At 46.6% G+C, this 18,389-nt stretch overlaps 1 protein-coding gene across 1 annotated transcript; it reads right to left on the minus strand.

Annotated features, from left to right (window-relative positions):
* Window positions 1-3,168: 3,168 nt before the first annotated feature.
* On the minus strand, window positions 3,169-4,095 carry LOC102141130 (immunoglobulin iota chain). The gene is made up of 2 exons (XM_005567854.5): window positions 3,822-4,095; window positions 3,169-3,735 (listed from the first exon to the last, which is right to left on the minus strand). Exons 1-2 carry the CDS (start codon window positions 4,054-4,056, stop codon window positions 3,344-3,346), a joined length of 627 nt encoding a protein of 208 aa, XP_005567911.3. The 5' UTR covers window positions 4,057-4,095; the 3' UTR covers window positions 3,169-3,343.
* Window positions 4,096-18,389: the final 14,294 nt, after the last annotated feature.

Raw genomic sequence — 18,389 nt, forward strand, 5'->3', positions numbered from 1 at the left:
ATTGTGTTCAATAAAATATAACATTAAAAATCATTTCACCTATTTGTTTTTACCCTTTAAAAATTATGTAGCCACTGGAAAATTGGAAATTACAGATGTGGCTTGCATGTGTTTCTTAGAGTGTGGGAGACAATAAAGGGTTAGAGAGGAGGAATGCAGGCAAGGTCGGATCTAGGAGCAAAAAGATGAGGAGTGGTGGGTACAGGCTGCATGCAGCAGGACGATGGATGGGAAGGAGACCAAATAATGGTCAAGGCGAGAAATGACTCAGACTAAAGGAAAGGATTTGACAAGAGGGAAGGCCAGGCAGGTGACTGATGGGGAAATCATGATACTATTATTTTGTTGAACTGTCGTGATGGATAAAAACTTTTTGTTTGTTTGTTTGTTTTTGAGAGAGAGTCTCACTCTGTCGCCCAGGCTGGAGTGCTGTGGTGCAATTTCAGTTCACTACAACCTCCGCCTCCCAGGTTCAAGCAATTCTTCTGTGTTAGCCTCCCAAGTAGCTGGGATTAGAGGCACCCACCACCATGCCCAGGTAATTTTTGTATTTTTAGTAGAGACAGGGTTTCACCATGTTACCCAGGATGGTCTCAAACTCCTGTCCTTAGGCGATCTGCCCGCCTCGGCCTCCCAAAGTGCTAGGATTACAGGAGTGAGCCACCACGCCCAGTTGGATAAAAACTTTTTATATAAGTTAATCAGTTCTATGATTATCCCCTTTACATACAACGTTGGAAATGTTGGCTTAGATTTTAAGTGACTCCTCCAGAGCTAAGACTCACGCTCAGTCTGGCCTCAAGCCTGAGTTCCAGGTCTCATTTTCCATTGAGCTAATGGGGCGGAGGCATGAGGATGATACTGGAGTCCAACTCAGCTCCTGGCTTTCTAGATTTCTTGTCATAGCATGGAATCCCAGAATCATGAAGGATGAAAGCTAGAGAGGGATGGGTTACAAGCAGAAGACAGAGTTCCTCTGGAACCATCTAGCTGGCCTTTAAAACTGTGGGCCATGGCCAGGTGCAGTGACTCACACGTGTAGTTCAGCCACTTAGCAGGCTGAGACAGGAGGATCGCTGGAGCCCAGGAGTTCAAGGCTGTAGAGCATCATGATTGAACCTGTGAACAGCCATAGCAGTCCAGCCTGGGCAGCATAGCAAGATCCTATCTCTAAAATAAAATAATAAACAAATAAATAATAATGTTTTAAAATGTGGGCCTGGCCCAGGGGTAAAAGCCTGATGCACGAAGAACCCAATGCATAGAGCATAGCATAAGCTGAGATCACTGTTTCTTTGTTGTTTCTTTTCTTTTCTTTTTTTTTTTTTTTTTTTTTTTTTTGGAGATGGAATCTCGCTCTGTCACCCAGGCTGGAGTGGAGTGGCGCGATCTCGGCTCACGGCAGCCTCTGCCTCCTGGGTTCAAGCGATTCTCCTGCCTCAACCTCCCAAGTAGCTGGGATTACAGGCATGCGCCACCACACCCAGCTAATTTTTGTATTTTTAGTAGAGATGAGATTTCACCATGTGGGTCAAGCTGGTCTCGAACTCCTGACCTCAGGTGATCCACCCGCCTTGGCCTCCCAGAGTGCAGGAGACCCCTGGTTAACAAGAGAGGGACTCGTGACCACACATGGAAGGCTGATATTGGCTGATACTGGCCTGTGCCTACCTCTCTGGGGAGATGCCTCAGGATCTTCTTAGCTGTGGTGAAAGGATGTGCTCAGCCAAGCTGGGGTTACAAGGGAGATGGTTTGCCGGCACCTCTCTGAGGGTGAGGCATGTCTACAGGTTGTGTGGACACCCAACGTAGGAATCCCTCTCTGCAAGGCATACTCAGACCCACCACCCACAGGCTCAGGGGCCCTGCTGTGGGCCAGGGCTGCGGGGAGCTCCCCACTGCTGCTTCACCCAGCCAGTCCAACACAGTCTCAGTGAGACCATGTCCTTCATGCCTCTAGGTATCTCCAGGGGTCCAGAGGCTCCTGCCTGGGGTCACAGGCAGGATAATTTGAGGGGGGACTCTGATTATCCCACCAAGTGTGGCTTGCTTAAAACCTGGAGGCAGGAACTGGAGTGCTCCTGAGCAAGGCTCAGCAAACTACGGCCTGAGTGCCATACCCAGCCCAGTGCAGCCCCATCTGTTTCTGTAAATACAGCTTAATAAGAACACGGCCATGCCTCTTTGTTCACATATTATCTATGGCTGCTTTCTTGCTACAACGACAGAATTGAGCAGTTGTGACAGAGATCACGTAGCCCGCAAAGCCAAAAATATTTACCATCTGGCTCTTTATAGAAAATGGGCTGGGTGCAGTGGCTCACACCTCTAATCCCAGCGCTGTGGGAGGCCCAAGCAGGGGGATCACTTGAGCTCAGGAGTTTGAGATCAGCTTGAGCAACATAGTGAGACATTCTTCTCTCCAAAAATAAAACTAAATAAATAGCTAAGCCTGGTGATGCACACCTGTAGTCTCAGCTGCTCAGGAGGCTGAGACAGGAGAATCACTTGAGCCTGGGAGTTCGAAGCTGCAGTGAGCTGTGATTGCACCACTGCACTCCAGCCTGGACCACAGAGCAAGACTTTGTCTCTAAAAAAAGAAAGAAAAGAACATGTTTGCCGACACCTGCCACTCTCTTGTGCAAATAAGTCAATGCATTTACTTGCTTATCTAGACCAGTGGTTCACAATCAGTGTGAGTTTACCACCTGGGGACATTTGGCAATGTCTGGAGACATTTTGTTTGTCACAACTGGTGGGTAGAGGCCACAGATGCCACTCACCATTCGACAATCCACAGGACAGCCCCAGAGCCAAGAACTGACCAGCCCAAAACATCAATAGGACCAAGGTGGAGAACCTGCTCTAGGCCTATCACCTGGCTCCTGTTCTCCCCGGAGGCCCAGGCCAGGTGCTTTCTAAGCTTGTTTACTCTGTAACCCCTGGGCAGAATCAGATGACACCAGAGGGTCCTGTCCTTGGCAGGGATGCCCCTCTAGGGTGTTTTAATCAACCCCTTGCTTCCCATGGCCCACAAAAGTAGGGACTCAGGTGAGCGCTCACCACAATGCCTCGGCTGAGCAGATTGTGATCTGCCAGTCTCCCGGGGCCCTGGGCCTTTGCCCGAGGCTGGTACTACAAGATCGCACAACAGTCAGACCAAACTCAGCAAAAAGTCACAAGCAGCTTTAATTCCCTAATGCAGTCTCCAGTGGGGATTTACAGCAACACTGCAGGACCAGGAGATGCTGAGTGGCTCAGCCTCCTCAGCGCTTCAGGCCATGGCTCCACCCTCTTCCACGCCAGCCTCTCCAAGGGGATGCATGCCCCTTCTGTCTTCAGTTCAAGGGACAGGTGTCCCGGCTGCAGTGGGTTCCATTTCTTCCTCCCACTCCCTCTCCCTCTCCTTCTTCTCGAAGCTGCGGGCCCCCATAGCACAGTAATACATAGCCTCGTCCTCAGGCTGTAGCTCAGCGATGTTCAAATACCCCTTGTTCCCGGCCACATCTTTGGATCCAGAGAAGCGAGGGGGTACCTGGGGGCCCTGGCTCTTGTCTGACTGTGAGAAGTATCTCAGCAGGAACCTCGGAGGGTGGCCCGGCCTCTGCTGGTACCAGTAGACGCTGTACACACTGATGTCATGGTCGTTCCTCAGGGTGCAGGTGAGGCGGATTGTGGTTCCAAGGGCTGAGGACATGGCCGGCGGCTGATGCAGCACCGGCTGAGGACCACAACCTGGTGACACAGAAGCATGCGGGCCGTGGGGGCAGGACTGGGTGAAGGAAGGGGCAGGGGTCTTTGGGCTCTGGGGGTTCCCTCACCTGTGCAGTAGACAAGCAGCATGAGCAGGACAGGAGCCCAGGACATGGTGCAGACCCTCAGAGCTCTGACTTCTGTGGCCACGGTGCCTGGGGTCCCCAAGGGCTGGCGCAGTATCCTCCTCCCTGCTCTGAGAGGTGGGGCCGTGGCACACCTCGTTCTGGCCACTACCATCCTAGACTTTCTTCGGTTACTGGAACAGCGTGGGGGCAGCATTTGTGGCTCTGATCTTGCCATGTGGAAGCATTCAGAGAGGATGCACCTGCTGGAGACTCTGGGGCCAGTACCCTGGAGGCCTTTGGGTTAAGGTCCCTCAAGGGGTGTGACCTCAACTTCCCCCTGAAGAAGCTGAGCCCCAGAGAAATAAACTTTCTGTCGACACTTAAATGCTTGGTGAGCCAGAAAAGGAGGACACATCCTCGCGGGGTGAAAACACCTGCTTTGAACAGCAGAAGACACTGGGGGCCCAGAGCAGGCTGGGATGCACTGCCCCTTCCACACTCCAGCACTGCGTTCAGCCCATGCTCCTCTCCCTCCCAGAACCAAGCAAAGTGACTCAGGCTAGGGAAAGAAGCACCAGGGCCCTGGCGTCTTCCCCACCCCAGTTCGGGCTCACCAAGCAGGTGCAGTTTGGCACTGTGATGGATTGAATTGCATCCCCCAAATCCATAGGTTGAAGCCCTAACCCCCAGTGTGCCTGTATTTGGAGATGGGGCCTTTAAGGAGCTAATGAAGGTTAAATGAGGTCACAGAAGTGGGGTCCTGGTCAGTACAACTGGTGTCCTTATAAAAAGGGGAAATTTGGGAGCCGGATGCAGTGTCTCACACCTATAATCCCAGCACTTTGGGAGGCCAAGGTGGGAGGATCACTTGAGCTCAGGAGTTTGAGTCCAACCTGAGCAACATGGCAAAACACCATTTCTACAAAAAATAAATAAATAAATAAAAATTAGCTGGGCATGGTGGCCAGGCACCTGCAGTCCCAACTACTTGGGAGGCTGAGGTGGGAGGATCACTTGAGCCTGGGAGGTTGAGGCTACAGCAAGCCAAGATCTCATCACTGCCCTCCAGCCTGGCCAACAGAGGGAGACACTGCCTCGAAAAAATAAATGAGAATAAAAATAATAAATTAATTAAACGTATGTTTGCATACTACCTGCAAGATTTAAAAAAAAAAAAAAAAAAAATTTAAGGGGAAATTTGGACTTAAAGTCTCTGATCCCACATGCTCATCCTCCCACACAAAGCTGAAGTGTCCCCTCCCTGGAACCTGTGCGGGCCTGTGATCAGGGCTGAAGTGGCCCTGGGTGCGCAAGGTGGCACTGAGCAGCTGGATGTGCACTGGGACTGTTTACTCGCAAACACTTGATAGAGCAACCACCCCTGAGGCTCAGATGAGCCCCCTGCTCGGTGTCAAGCTGCCTCACATCCACTCTCTGCCTGGTGAGGTGCAGACTGCACCAGTTTCAGCCAGCTGGGCCGACTCTGGGAGCCCCACCCTTCTTCCCACTGCCCCTCTGACCAACAACCCCACTGCCCAGGTAAGGGCTGGGGAGGGCCTCTGCAGACACAGGATGTCTTGACCAGTCTGTCCAGTCACGGCTGCAACCACATCTATGACTTGTTGCCCCTCCCTCCTCTGTACAGGCTGGTGTGCAGTGGGGAACTAACAGGTGAATGCTAATTTCTGGAGAGGAGAAAGGAAGCTTTGTTCACTCATTCATTCATTTCTTCCCTCATCCAGTAGCTCCTGCACGTGTCGTGCATGTATTTGTGAAAGAGAAATACGCCTCCCAGACCCGTCCCAGAGCACCAGTCCTTGGGAATCAGGGCAGGAGAAGGTCGTACCTGTGCACCAGCACTACTGCAGCCCCTGAGCCAGCCCTACCACTGACACTGTCAGAGCTTTTTGATCCTTTTAAGATCAAAGATAGGTGTTTCTACTTGCACTTACAGTTATATTTAGAGAGACAATAAGCCCAGCCCTCAACAGTAGAGACACTCTGGTCCCAACTTTGTTTCACAGACTTCACTGCCCCAGGACCCTGGCACCACTCACAGGGAAGGATTGTATCCAGTGGTGACTGTGTGTGCTGCGGAATGGTTGGACCTTCCAGACCCTGCTGGAGATGGTCTCAGACCCCTGGAGCATATAGAGTTAGAGGTAGGTCACGCACTCTGAACTCTGCCTTCTCCTGGCCCTGGGCAGCTGTTCCCGCCTCTGTCCCCTCAGCCTTGTCCTCAGTGCACCAACACCTGGGCTCAAGGATCATCTGCAGGGCACAGCAGTTTGGTGGGGTTGAAGAACACCGTGTACTCGGTCCTCTCCGGCTACACTCAACTATTTATAGATAATTCTAGACCAAGAGAAGGTTGGTGAACTCTGTGACAGACCTCAAGGTCTACAAGGGTCTCAGGGGAGACAGGAGGCATTCAGTGCTCCTGCCTGGTTGGTAGACCTTTTTTTTTTAGAGACAAGGTTTCACTCTGTTGCCCAGGCTGGAGTGCAGTGGTGCAATCACAGCTCAGTGCAGCCTCCAATTCCTGGGCTCAAACAATTCTCCTGTCCCAGCCTCCCAAGTAGCTGGGACTACAGGCATGTGCCACCATGTCCAGCTAATTCTTTCTTTATTTTTTGCGGAGACAGGGTCTTGCCATGTTGCCAAGACTGGTCTCAAATTCCTCGTTCAAGGGATCCTCCTGTCTCAGCTTCCTAAAATGCTGGGATTACAGGTGTGAGCTACTCACCACACGCCCAGCCTAATAGATATTTTAGACTCTGTTTCAGTGATCCACTGCTTCATGGCAGACTACCCATAATGTAGTCGTTTAAAACAAGACTTGATTCGTTCCCCAGTTCTGTGGGTTGCCTGGTTGGTTCTTCCGGTTCCACCTGCAATCATGCATGTGGTTATGGTCAGTGATGGCTGGACCAGCTGCGCTGGGAGGTCTGTCCAAGACTGCAGCTCATTCTCCTGCACATGGCTCTGATCTTAGCAAGCCTCCGCCCTCGGTGGTTCAGTGGTCCCTCTGGTCACCCATTCTCCCTATCTCCTTTCCTCCTCCTTCATGTCAGGGTCCCCCAGTCCCCATCTCCCTCATTTCTCATCTGAAGGCATGCTTACCTAGTGCCTTTCCACCCCTCTGCTCTCACATGGTGCTAAGCCAGGCTGGCACCAGGCTCCTTGTCACCACAGGACCTTTGCCCATGGTCCCAATGCCAGGATGAATCCCAGTCCCTCAGAACTAACCTCCTTCATCCAGGTGCTCTTTTTTTTTTTTTTTTTTTTTTTGAGACGGAGTCTTGTTCTGTCACCCAGGCTGGAGTACAATGGCACAATCTCAGCTCATGGCAAGCTCTGCCTCCCGGGTTCATGCCATTCTCCTGTTTCAGCCTCCCGAGTAGCTGGGACTACAGGCGCCCACCACCACGCCCGGCTATTTTTTTTTTTTTTTTTTTTTTTTTTTTTTTTTAGTACAGACGGGGTTTCACTGTGTTAGCCAGGATGGTCTTGATCTCCTGACCTCGTGATCCACCCACCTCGGCCTCCCAAAGTGCTGGGATTACAGGTGTGAGCCACCATGCCCAGCTTTTTTTTTTCTTTTTCTTTTTCTCTTTTTTTTTTGTTAGCAGAGTCTCTGCCGCCCAGGCAGGAGTACAGTGGTGTAATCATAGCTCACTGCAGCCTTGAACCCCCTGGCCTCAAGCAATCCTCCTGCCTCGGCCTCCCGAAGTGTTGGGATTACAGACGTAAGCCATCACACCTGGCCTAATACTTGTTTTTGCCAGGGCGTTTATCACAGGTTTTAACTGCACCTGTGCTTGTTTCTTCTGTCCACAATCTCTGTGAGATTGTTTCTGTTAAATTCATCACTGAAAGTTCAACCTTTAGCTAATCTTTTTGGTTGGTTTGTTTGTTTGTTTGGGACAGTCTCACTCTGTCACCCAGGCTGGAGTGAAGTGGCACCATTTCAGCTCACTACAACCTCTGCCTTCCAGGTTCAAGTGATTCTTGTGCCTCAGCCTCCCAAGTAGCTGGGATTACAGGCACATGCCACCATGCCTAGCTAATTTTTGTATTTTTAGTAGAGACAGGATTTCACCATATTGACCACACTGGTCTCAAACTCCTGGCCTCAAGCGATCCTCCCACCTCAGCCTCCCACGGTGCTGGGATTACAGGTGTCAGCCACCGTTTAACTTACCTAGTGTCCAACCTTTAACTTACCTAGTGTCCCCTGTATACCACTAACCCTCAACAACAAGAATTTGAACTTTCTGGGACCACTTATACACAGATTTTCTTATGCCTCTTTCACCCCTGAGACTGTAAAATCAACCCCCTCCTCTTCCTCCTCCTCCAGTAGGATAATCCATCCATTTCTACCTAATGAATAGTAAATAGATTTTATCTCCCTTAAGATTATCTTAATAACATTTTCTTTTCCCTAGCTTACTTTATTATAAGAATACAGTACAGGCAGGGCACAGTGGCTCACGCCTGTAATCCCAGCACTTTAGAAAGCCGAGGCAGGCAGATCACCTAGGTAAGGAGTTCAATATCACCCAGGACAACATAGCAAAACCCCATCTCTACTAAAAATACAAAAATTAGCTGGCGTGGTGGCACACGCCTGTAATCCTAGCTACTTGGGAGGCTGAGGCAGGAGAATCACTTAAACCTGGGAGGTTGCAGTGAGCAGAGATGGTGCCACTGCACTCCAGCCTGGGCCACAGAGTGAGACTCCATCTCAAAGTAAAAAAAAATGCATACAGTACATAATATGTTTAACATTCAAAATATGTGTTAATTGCTGGTATCATCAGTAAGGCTTCAAATCAACAGCAGGCTATTAGTAGTTAAGTTTTGGGGGAGTCAAAAGTTATATACAGCCAGGCAGATTGTCCACCGAACAGGGGACTGGCTCCCCTAAACCCCATATTACTCAAGAGTTTACTATTCACTATAGTATAACGGCATGAACGAATGAATGAGTGAATGATGCCTCTCGTGTGGAGTGAAATGCTCACCCAGCACCTGGGCACACATACAGGTTGGGGATAGTCAATATTGCCCAAGAGCTGTAGCAGTGGCCACACTAGCATTGCTTCCCGCTCTTCAGCCTCTTACTCTGCGGGGCCAGCTGGAAATTCTTACACAAGTCAGTTGCATTCGTGAGCCTCAGCTAATATGCGTATTACCTGTGTTGAGGCCCCAGCCCACTGACAGGGGACGAGGCTCATGAGGCCATGGTGGAGATTAAGAATATGGATGTGGCTGACCGTGGTAATGCATGCCTGTAACCCCAGAGCTTTGGGAGGCTGACTCAGCAGGATCACTTGAGACCAGAGTTCGAGACACTGTCCCTTAAAAAAAAAAAAAAGAAAATTGTGGATGACAACACTATCCTGTTATGAACTGGATGTTGGTGTCCTCCTGAAATTCATAAGCTGAAATCCTAACCACCAGTGTGATGGTGCTCAGACATGGGGTCTTTAGGAGGTGGTTACGTCATGAGGGCAGAACCCCATGAATGGGATTAGTGCCTTTATAAAAGAGGCCATGCTGGGTGCAGTGGCTCATACCTGTAATCCCAGCACTTTGGGAGGCCAAGGCGGGTGCATGACTTCAGGCCAAGAGTTCAAGACCAGCCTGGCCAACATGTTGAAACCCCATCTCTACTAAAAATACAAAAATTTAGCTGGGCGTGGTGGTGGGCACCTGTAATCCCAGCTACTTGGGAGGCTGAGGCAGGAGACTTGCTTGAACATGGGAGGTGGAGGTTGCAGTGAGCCGAGATCACACCACTGCACTCCAGTCCGGGCGGCAGTGCGAGACTCCTTCTAAAAAATAAAAAAAAATTAAGATGAAGTCATTAAGGTCATTAAGGTAGGCCCTAATTCATTATGACTGGGGGAAATTTGGACATAGAGATACACACTCACAGAGGGAAATGTTTGACTGGGAAAAGTCACAGGTAGAAACAAGGAACACCTGAGGCTACCAGGAGCTAGGAGAGAGACCTGGACCAGATCCTTTCTTTCCTAATGCCTGCAGAGAGCGCCTGGCCCTGCTGAAACCTTCATCTCAGACTTCCGGACAGCAAAACTGTGAAACAATACATTTGTATTGTTTCAAGTGAACCCCTTAGTGGTACTTTTTTATGGCAGCCCTGGGAAACTAATACAATGGCCTTCTGTGGCTGACTTCACTTAGCATAATGTTTTCAACACTCATCCATGTTGCAGATGTATCCAAACCTCATTCCCTTCTAGGTATGTAAGTACCATATCTTGTTTATCCATTCATCTGTTGATGGGAACTTGGATTGTTTCCACTGTTTGGCTCTGGGGAGTACAGTGGTGAACATCAGCATACAAGTATCTGTCTGAGTCCCTATTTCAAATTCTTTGTCATATACATAGGAGCAAAACTGCTGGGTTATATGGTAATTCTGTTTAACCTTTTGAGAAACCACCAAACTGTTTACCACAGGGTCCGCACCATTTAACAATCCCACCAGCAATGTACAAGTGTTATCCTTTCTCTACATCCTCATCAGTACTTCTTATTTCCATTTTGTTTTGACTATAGTCTGGTAGGTGTGAATTGCTATCTACCGTGGTTTTAATTTACATTTTCCCAATGACTAATGTTGTTGAGCATCTTTTCATGTGTTCATGTGTTATATTTTCTTCGGAGAAATGTCTATTCAGATCCTTTGCCCATATTATAATTGGGTGTTTCTCTTTTTGTTGTTGAGTCATAGGAATTCTTTTATATATTCTGGATGTTAAGCCCTTATCAGGTTTATGATTTGCAAACATATTCCCATTCTGTGGGTTGTCTTTTCACATTCTAGATAGTGTCTGCTGATGCATAAAAGTTTTAAATTTTGATGAAATCCAACTTATTTATCTTTTCTTGTGTTGCAGTGCCTTGGGTATCAGTTTAAAAAAACATTGCCAGACCAGGCATGGTGGTTCATGCCTGTAATCCTAGCACTTTGGGAGGCCGAGAGCAGAGGATTGCTTGATCCCAGGAGTTCAAGACCAGCTCGGGTAACATACCGAGACATGTCTCTATTTTTTTAATAAAATTTAAAAATTTAAAAAAAAATCATTGCCAAATTCAAAGTCATGAAGATTTGTCTGTATGTTTTCTTCTAAAAGTTTTGTACTTTTCACCTTTATATTTAGGTCTTCAATCCATTTTTAGTTAATTTTTGTATACGATAGAAAGAGTCCAACGTCATTTTTTTATATGTGTATATCCTGTTTTCCCAACAGTTTCTTTGTTGAAGAGACTGTTCTTTCCCCCATTGAATGGGCTTGGCACCCTTCTTGAAAATCAAATGACCATAGATGCGAGAGTTTATTTCTGGGCTCTGCATTCTATTCCATTGGTCTATGTGTTTACCTTAACCAGTACTGCACTTTTATGATTACTACAGCTTCAAAGTTTTTTAATTTTGGGGGGACAGGGTCTTGCTCTGTCACCCAGGCTGGAGTGCAGTGGCATGACTGTGACTCACTGCAGCCTCCTCCTCCTGAGCTCAAGTGATCCTCCTGCCTCAGCCTCCCAATTGTTTTTTGTTTTGGTGGTGGGGGCGGGGGTTGGTAGAGACGGTCTCGTTTTATTGCCTAGGCTGTCTCAAGTGCTTGGACTCAAGCAGTCCTCCCACCTCGACTTCCCAAAGTGCTGCGATTACAGGCATGGGCCGCTGTACCCAGTCTGCAGTAAGTTTTGAAACTGGGAAATTGGATTCCCCCAACTTTTGTTCTTTTTCAAGATTGTTCCAGCCATTTAGGATCCCTTGAAATTACATATGAATTTTAGGATGAGTTTTTCCATCTTTTGCCTAACACTATGGAGATTTTTTTTTTAATAAGATGAAGTCTCGCTCTGTTGCCCAGGCTGGAATGCCATGGCCCAATCTTGGCTCACTGTAGTCTCTGCCTCCAGGGTTCAAGCAATTCTCCTGCTTCAGCCTCCCAAGTAGTTGGGATTACAGGTGCACACCACCACTGCCAGCTAATTTTTGCATTTTTGGTAGAGACTAGGTTTTGCTATGTTAGCCAGACCGGTCTCAAACTCCTGACCTAAGGTGATCACCTTCCTCAGCTTCCCAAAATACTGGGATTATCGGCGTGAGCCACCATGCCCAGCCACACTATGGGGATTTTAATAAGGATTGCATTGAATCTGTAAGTCACTTTGGGTAGTGTATTCATGTCCTAGTGATGCCATAGAGAAGTACCCAACTGGGTGGCTTAAAACCAAAATTTGTTCTCAAAGTCCTAGAGGCTAGAAGTGTGAAATTCAGTGTTAGCAGAACCATACATCCTCTGAAATCTCTAGCAAAGGATCTTTCCTTGCCTATTACACCCTTTGGGGCTCTGCAGACATTCCTTGGCTTGTGGCAATGTAACTCCAACCTTTGCCTCCATCTTCACATGCTTCTCATCCCTCTGTCTTTGGGTCCAAATTTTTGTCCTTTTTTTAGGGCTGAATCCATCGTATATATGTACCACATGTTCTTTATCCATTCGTCTGTCAATGAACACTTAGATTGTTTCCATTTCTTGGCTATTGTAAACAATACTGCGGTAAATTGCACTGCAGTGAACATGGGAGTGAAGATACCTCTTCTTCACAGTGATTTTATTCCTGTGGACATGTACCCAAAAATAGGATTGCTGGATCATATGGTAGTTCTACTTTTAATTTTTTGAGGAGCCCTCATACTGTTTTTTCGTAAAAGCTATACTAATTTATATTCCCAGTAATAATGTACAAGGGTTCCCTTTTCTGCATGTTCTCACCAACGCTTGTTTTCTTTTGACTTTTTTATAATAGCCATCCTAACAGGTATGAGGTGATACTTCGTTGTGGCTTTAATTTGCATTTCTCTGATGATTAGTGATGTTGAGCATATTTTCATGTATCTGTGAACTATTTATATGTCTTCTTTTGAAAAATGTGTATTTAGGTCCTTTATACTTTTTTTTTTTTTTTTTTTTTTTTTTGAGATGGAGTTTTGCTCTTGTTGCCCCAGCTGCAGTGCAATGGCATGATCTTGGCTCACTGCAACCTCCGCCTCCCAGGTTCAAGCAATTCTCCTGCCTTAGCCTCCCGAATAGTTGGAACTACAGGCACCCGCCACCATGCCCAGCTAATTTTTGTATTTTTAGTAGGGACAGGGTTTCACCATGTTGACCAGGCTGGTCTCGAACTCCTGACCCGTGATCCACCTGCCTCAGCCTCCCAAAGTGCTGGGATTACAGGTGTGAGCCACTGCTCCCAGCCTATCAATTTTTTAATTGTTTTGTTTTTGCTGTTGAGTTGTATGAGTTCTTACATATTTTGGGGGTTTTGTTTGTTTTGTTTTGTTTTTTTGAGGCACAGTCAAACTCTGTTACCCAGGCTGCAGTGCAGTGGCACAATCTCAGTTCACTGCAACCTCTGTATCCTGAGTTCAAGCTATTCTCCTACCTCAGCCTCATGAGTAGCTGGGATTACAGACACACACCATCATGCCCAGCTAATTTTTTCTCTTTTTTTTTTTTTTTTTTTTTGAGACGGAGTCTGGCTCTGTCACCCAGGCTGGAGTGCAGTGGCCGGATCTCAGCTCACTGCAAGCTCCGCCTCCCGGGTTCACGCCATTCTCCTGCCTTAGCCTCCTGAGTAGCTGGGACTACAGGCGCCCGCCACCTCGCCTGGCTAGTTTTTTTGTATTTTGTAGTAGAAACGGGGTTTCACCATGTTAGCCAGGATGGTCTCGATCTCCTGACTTCGTGATCCGCCCGTCTCGGCCTCCCAAAGTGCTGGGATTACAGGCTTGAGCCACCGCGCCCGGCCATTTTTTCTCTTTTTAGTAGAGACGGGTTTCGCCATGTTAGCCAGGCTGATCTTGAACCTCTGGCCTCAGGGATCCACCCACCTCGGCCTCCCAAGTGCTGGGATTTACAGGTGTGAACCACCGCATCCAGCCTGTAATTTTTTCTTGATAGCCCAACATGATGTATGGGATAAAAATAATGGCAACAAATAGGCTTTTAGTAATGTGGTAAGGTGTGAGGGGAGGAAAGCAGTCAATATTTCCATGACTAGGTCTTGATCTTTTAGTGAGCTTGTGCCTCTGGACTGTGAACTTCGCAGGTGCTTCTCAGTTCTTCCCCCGGGTTGGTGGGAAAGGATGGCTACAGCTGACTGGAGCTGAAGTTTTCTCTTCTTCCAGGTCATTAGGCTCTAATAAAACCCTAACAGGTTAGGTTCTGGTTAAATACAGTAAGTCCTCACTTAACATCAATAGGTTCTTGGAAACTATTGACTATGACTTTAAGCAAAACCAACTTTTTTTCCTCATCACCATTATAAGGAAATGACACTGAACACATGGACATTATTCAAGGATATATGTATGTCATTTTGCTTAAAGTTGCGGTTTCCAAGAACCTAGTGATGACATTGAGGACTTACTGTAGTCTCTCCTGAATGAAGATCTTGTGAAGAACAGAATTGGCCAGGTGCAGTGGCTCATACCTGTAATCCTAACACTTTGGGAGGCTGAGGCAGGAGGACTGCTTGAGATCAGGAATTCAAGACCAGCCTGGGAAACATGGCAAACCCTTGTCTCTACAAAATAATAATAATAATTCTGTTAAATGAAACCACTTAACAGAAGTATCTGGAATGTTTCAAAATCATTCTTCCCCTGTCTACCAGAGCCTGAGATTTCTCTCTGATACTTACTGTGAGAACTGGCAGAGCTCCAGGAAGTAAAAGAAAAGTGAGGCCCACCCAATAGCTGGGTCCCCCTGGAGTTCTCTCTCAGCTATATCTACACCGAGCCTCCAGTAATTCAGCAACTACAATTCAGGTTTCTCTGCCCAGCACTGATTCCCGTGGAGGTTCCTGCTCATGGATTTCTGCTCTGGTAAATTGTGATTCTCTGTATCTTCAGTTTGGGGAGAAGCAGTTTGTCCTGTGGCCTCACTTCTCTTGCGAATCTAAGAAGAGCTGATTTTTCAGTTTGTTCAGCTTACTACTTGTTAGAATGGAGTGATGACTTCCAAGCTTCTTACATTTCAGACCAGAAACCAGAAGCCTCGCTTTTTCTTTGTAATCTGCAAAAGGTATCTCTATGATTTCTTCAAGTATTTCTTCTTCTCTCTTTCATTTTCCTGTCCTTCTGGGATCACAATTATCTGAATGTTTGCACTTCTTTTCCTCCATTGCTCTTAGTTTTGCTTTTATATTTTTTATGTCTATTCAAAAAGTGACCAGCTGTCCTGGTTTGCCCGGGCCTCTCCTGGTTTTAGCATTGACAGTCCCATGTCTTCAAAACCCCGCAGTCTCAGGCAGACTGGGGATAGTTTGTCACCCTGGTTTCCAACTCGTTTATTCAACGTCTTCTTCAAATGCCCTCATTTGTTCCTTGCTGTATCCATTTTCCCCACAGCAGTATTTTTTATTGATTCAGCTATTCTGTATGCATATTTCTGCTTAATTCTCTTATTTTCTCATTTTATTTTAAAGCACCCTTTACCCTTGTTAATATGCTTATTTACGCTAATTTTAAGTTGTGTGTTCCTCTTTTCTAATGTATTTGCTTCTGGTGGCATCTTTAATCCTGTATGCTCTTTTGCATTTGAAATGGCTAAGCTTATTTCCTCTACAGCAGGCTCTTATATAGGGCAAAGAAATGGATAAAGACCAGACATCAAACCCTGTCATCTCCAGCTGGCTGAGGGGATGTAGAGTGGATGAGCCTTTGGGTAGAAAGCACCAGAAAAAACAGTCATTGCCCACCCTACTAAACACATAGGACCAGTCTTCAACTTCTGCCTCTTAGGAGAAGCAGTCTTGTGGCAGACTATCAGACTGTAACTGCTCAGTTCTGTGCTTCGGAGGTAAAAGGATGGGAAAGCAATTCCCTTGAGACCATTCTCCACTTTTTCTCAGCTCAGCACAAGCCAGGCCTTAAACTGCATCCCTGGTTTTATAGCTGAGTACATCTGATTCAGTACGCTGAGTTCTGGGGGCACTTTTTGTCTCAAGGCAGTGAAACTCTAGCAGTGCACCCATCTATTCTGTCCTCCAGTAGGCAACCTTATGACAAGGTTGAACTTTACCTGAGCCCTGTGCTCTCAGGACACAGTGATGGTTAGGAAGTACCCCCATCCTTTTGTTTTCTAGACCACTCCCTGACCCCCTCAAAAAATCCTTTTGTGTTTCTGGAAAGAGTTTACCTCAAAGAACTACTCTTCCCCATATGACTTATATAAGACTCATTATCTACTTTCTCACAACTTCCAGAGTCAAAGATGACTCCTTTGTTTACCCGTGGCAAAGCCAAACAGTCCCTTTTACCTGAACCTGCTCACAAGGTTAGACCCAGATGCTCCAACCTCCCATTCTTTGATTGATTAGCAGATTAGAAGGGTCTGTCCCACTGAAACTAACCACAGAGAAAACGTTTGATGTTCAGATAACCCCCCATGTTCAGACTTCCCCCACTTGCGAAACAACCCCATCTGCAACTTGTTTACCCCTCGCTATAAAAGTCTAAGGTAGAACCACTGTGCCGAGACACTTTAGCCATTGGATCTGAGGTGCTGTCTCTACTGCAATAATCTGAATAATATCTTCTCCTTAATTGTCTAATGTATTGTGTCTGACACTAGTCTACTTCCTGCTCCAGGCCAAAACCTCCATCCCACACATCCTAGTACCAAACAGCCCCCTCACCCCACAGACATGTTTTTCTCTGTTTTCCTTTTCTAATCCCATCAGAGTTGATTTTGGAGGCTAGAATTTTTATTAGTATCATTGAAAACAAAAAATCTCATCCTAAGACTTGCTGTGCCTATCACTTTGAATAAATCCCTTCAGCTTAGAAAAGAACAATCATCATTAAAAATAAAGGTAACACCTCCCTCCCAAACTGTCTCAAGAAGAAAAAGTTCCAAGAGAAAAATCACTACGTTAGAAGAGAACATTGATTAAGCACATTCTGATTTTTGCCTCCTCCACAGTTTCCTTATAAAGCTGTTATGAAGCTTTTGTTATGATGAGCAGGTAGAGAGACAATACACCAGGCACACAAATATGTGATATGACAGGTATTAACAAGTCATGTAAAGGAAAATGAAGAAGAAGGGGAAGAGATGGTATCTGCAGTTAGGTTAGGACTGAATCTAGCCGGGTGCGGTGGCTCACACCTGTAATCCCAACACTTTGGGAGACCGAGGCGGAAGGATCACAAAGTCAGAAGTTCGAGACCAGCCTGACCAACGTGGTGAAACCCCGTCTCTACTAAAACTACAAAAATTAGCCAGGTGTGGTGGCACGTGCCTGTAATCCCAGCTACTCAGGAGGCGGAAGCAGGAGAATAACTTGAACCCAGTAGGCGGAGGTTGCAGTGAGCCGAGTTTGCATCACTGCACTCCAGCCTGGGTGACAGAGCGAGGCTCCGTCTCAAAAAAAAAAAAAAAAAGAATCTATACATACTAAAATGACAAAATCAATAAATTCAAAAATTATAAAGATACATCCAATCACAATGTGTTCCTCGTTTTGATCCTGATCTAACAGACAATTTATGAGATGATTCAAAGTTTGAGCATGGATATTTAATGATACTAGAGAAGTACTAAAAAAAAATTTTTTTTTTTTTTTGAGACAGTCTCTCTCTCAGCCAGGCTGGAGTGCAGTGGCATGATCTTGGCTCACTGCAACCTCTGCTTCATGGGTTCAGGCAATTCTCCTGCCTCAGCCTCCTGAGTAGCTGGGATTACAGGGATGTGCCCCACCCGGCTAATTTTTGTATTTTTAGTAGAGATGGGGTTTCACCATGTTGGCCAGGCTGGTCTTGGATTCCTGACCTCAGGTAATCCACCCACCTTGGCCTCCCAAAGTGCTGGGATTACAGGCCTGAGCCACCATGCCCGGCCAGAAGTATTAAAATTTTTTACATGTGATAAAATGGTATATTTTATACTCCATCTGCTGAAATATTTGCAAATGGAGCTATATGGAGGAAGGAGGGTGTGGGTGTGGATACAAAGGAATCAGCAAAGAATAATTATTCAAGCTGAATTATGAGTACATGGGAACTGTTGTACTATTTTTTTTCCTACTTTTGTGTCTCCATTGAAAGAAGCTTTAAAAAAGAATGCCTTCAAGAAATAAGTTAGAGAATTCAAATTAATGACAGGAAAGTTTACCAAGTACAGCTTTCTGATTCTATAGTATTCACTTTAGCAAAATATAAAATTCTAGTGATCATACGCTTTTAAAAATGTGAAACATTGGCTGGGCGTGGTGGCTCATGCCTGTAATCCCAGCACTTTGGGAGGCCAAGGCAGGCAGATCACCTGAGGTCAGGAGTTCCAGACCAGCCTGGCTAACATGGTGAAACCCCCAACTCTACTAAAAATATAAAAATTAGCCAGGTGTGGTGGCCCTCGCCTGTAATCCCAGCTACTCAGGAGGCTGAGGCAGGAGAATCGCTTGAACCTGGGAGGTGGATGTTGCAGTGAGCCAAGATTGTACCACTACACT

This window comes from Macaca fascicularis, chromosome 10 (genome assembly GCF_037993035.2).
Source record: "Macaca fascicularis isolate 582-1 chromosome 10, T2T-MFA8v1.1".
Classification (NCBI taxonomy): Eukaryota; Metazoa; Chordata; class Mammalia; order Primates; family Cercopithecidae; genus Macaca; species Macaca fascicularis.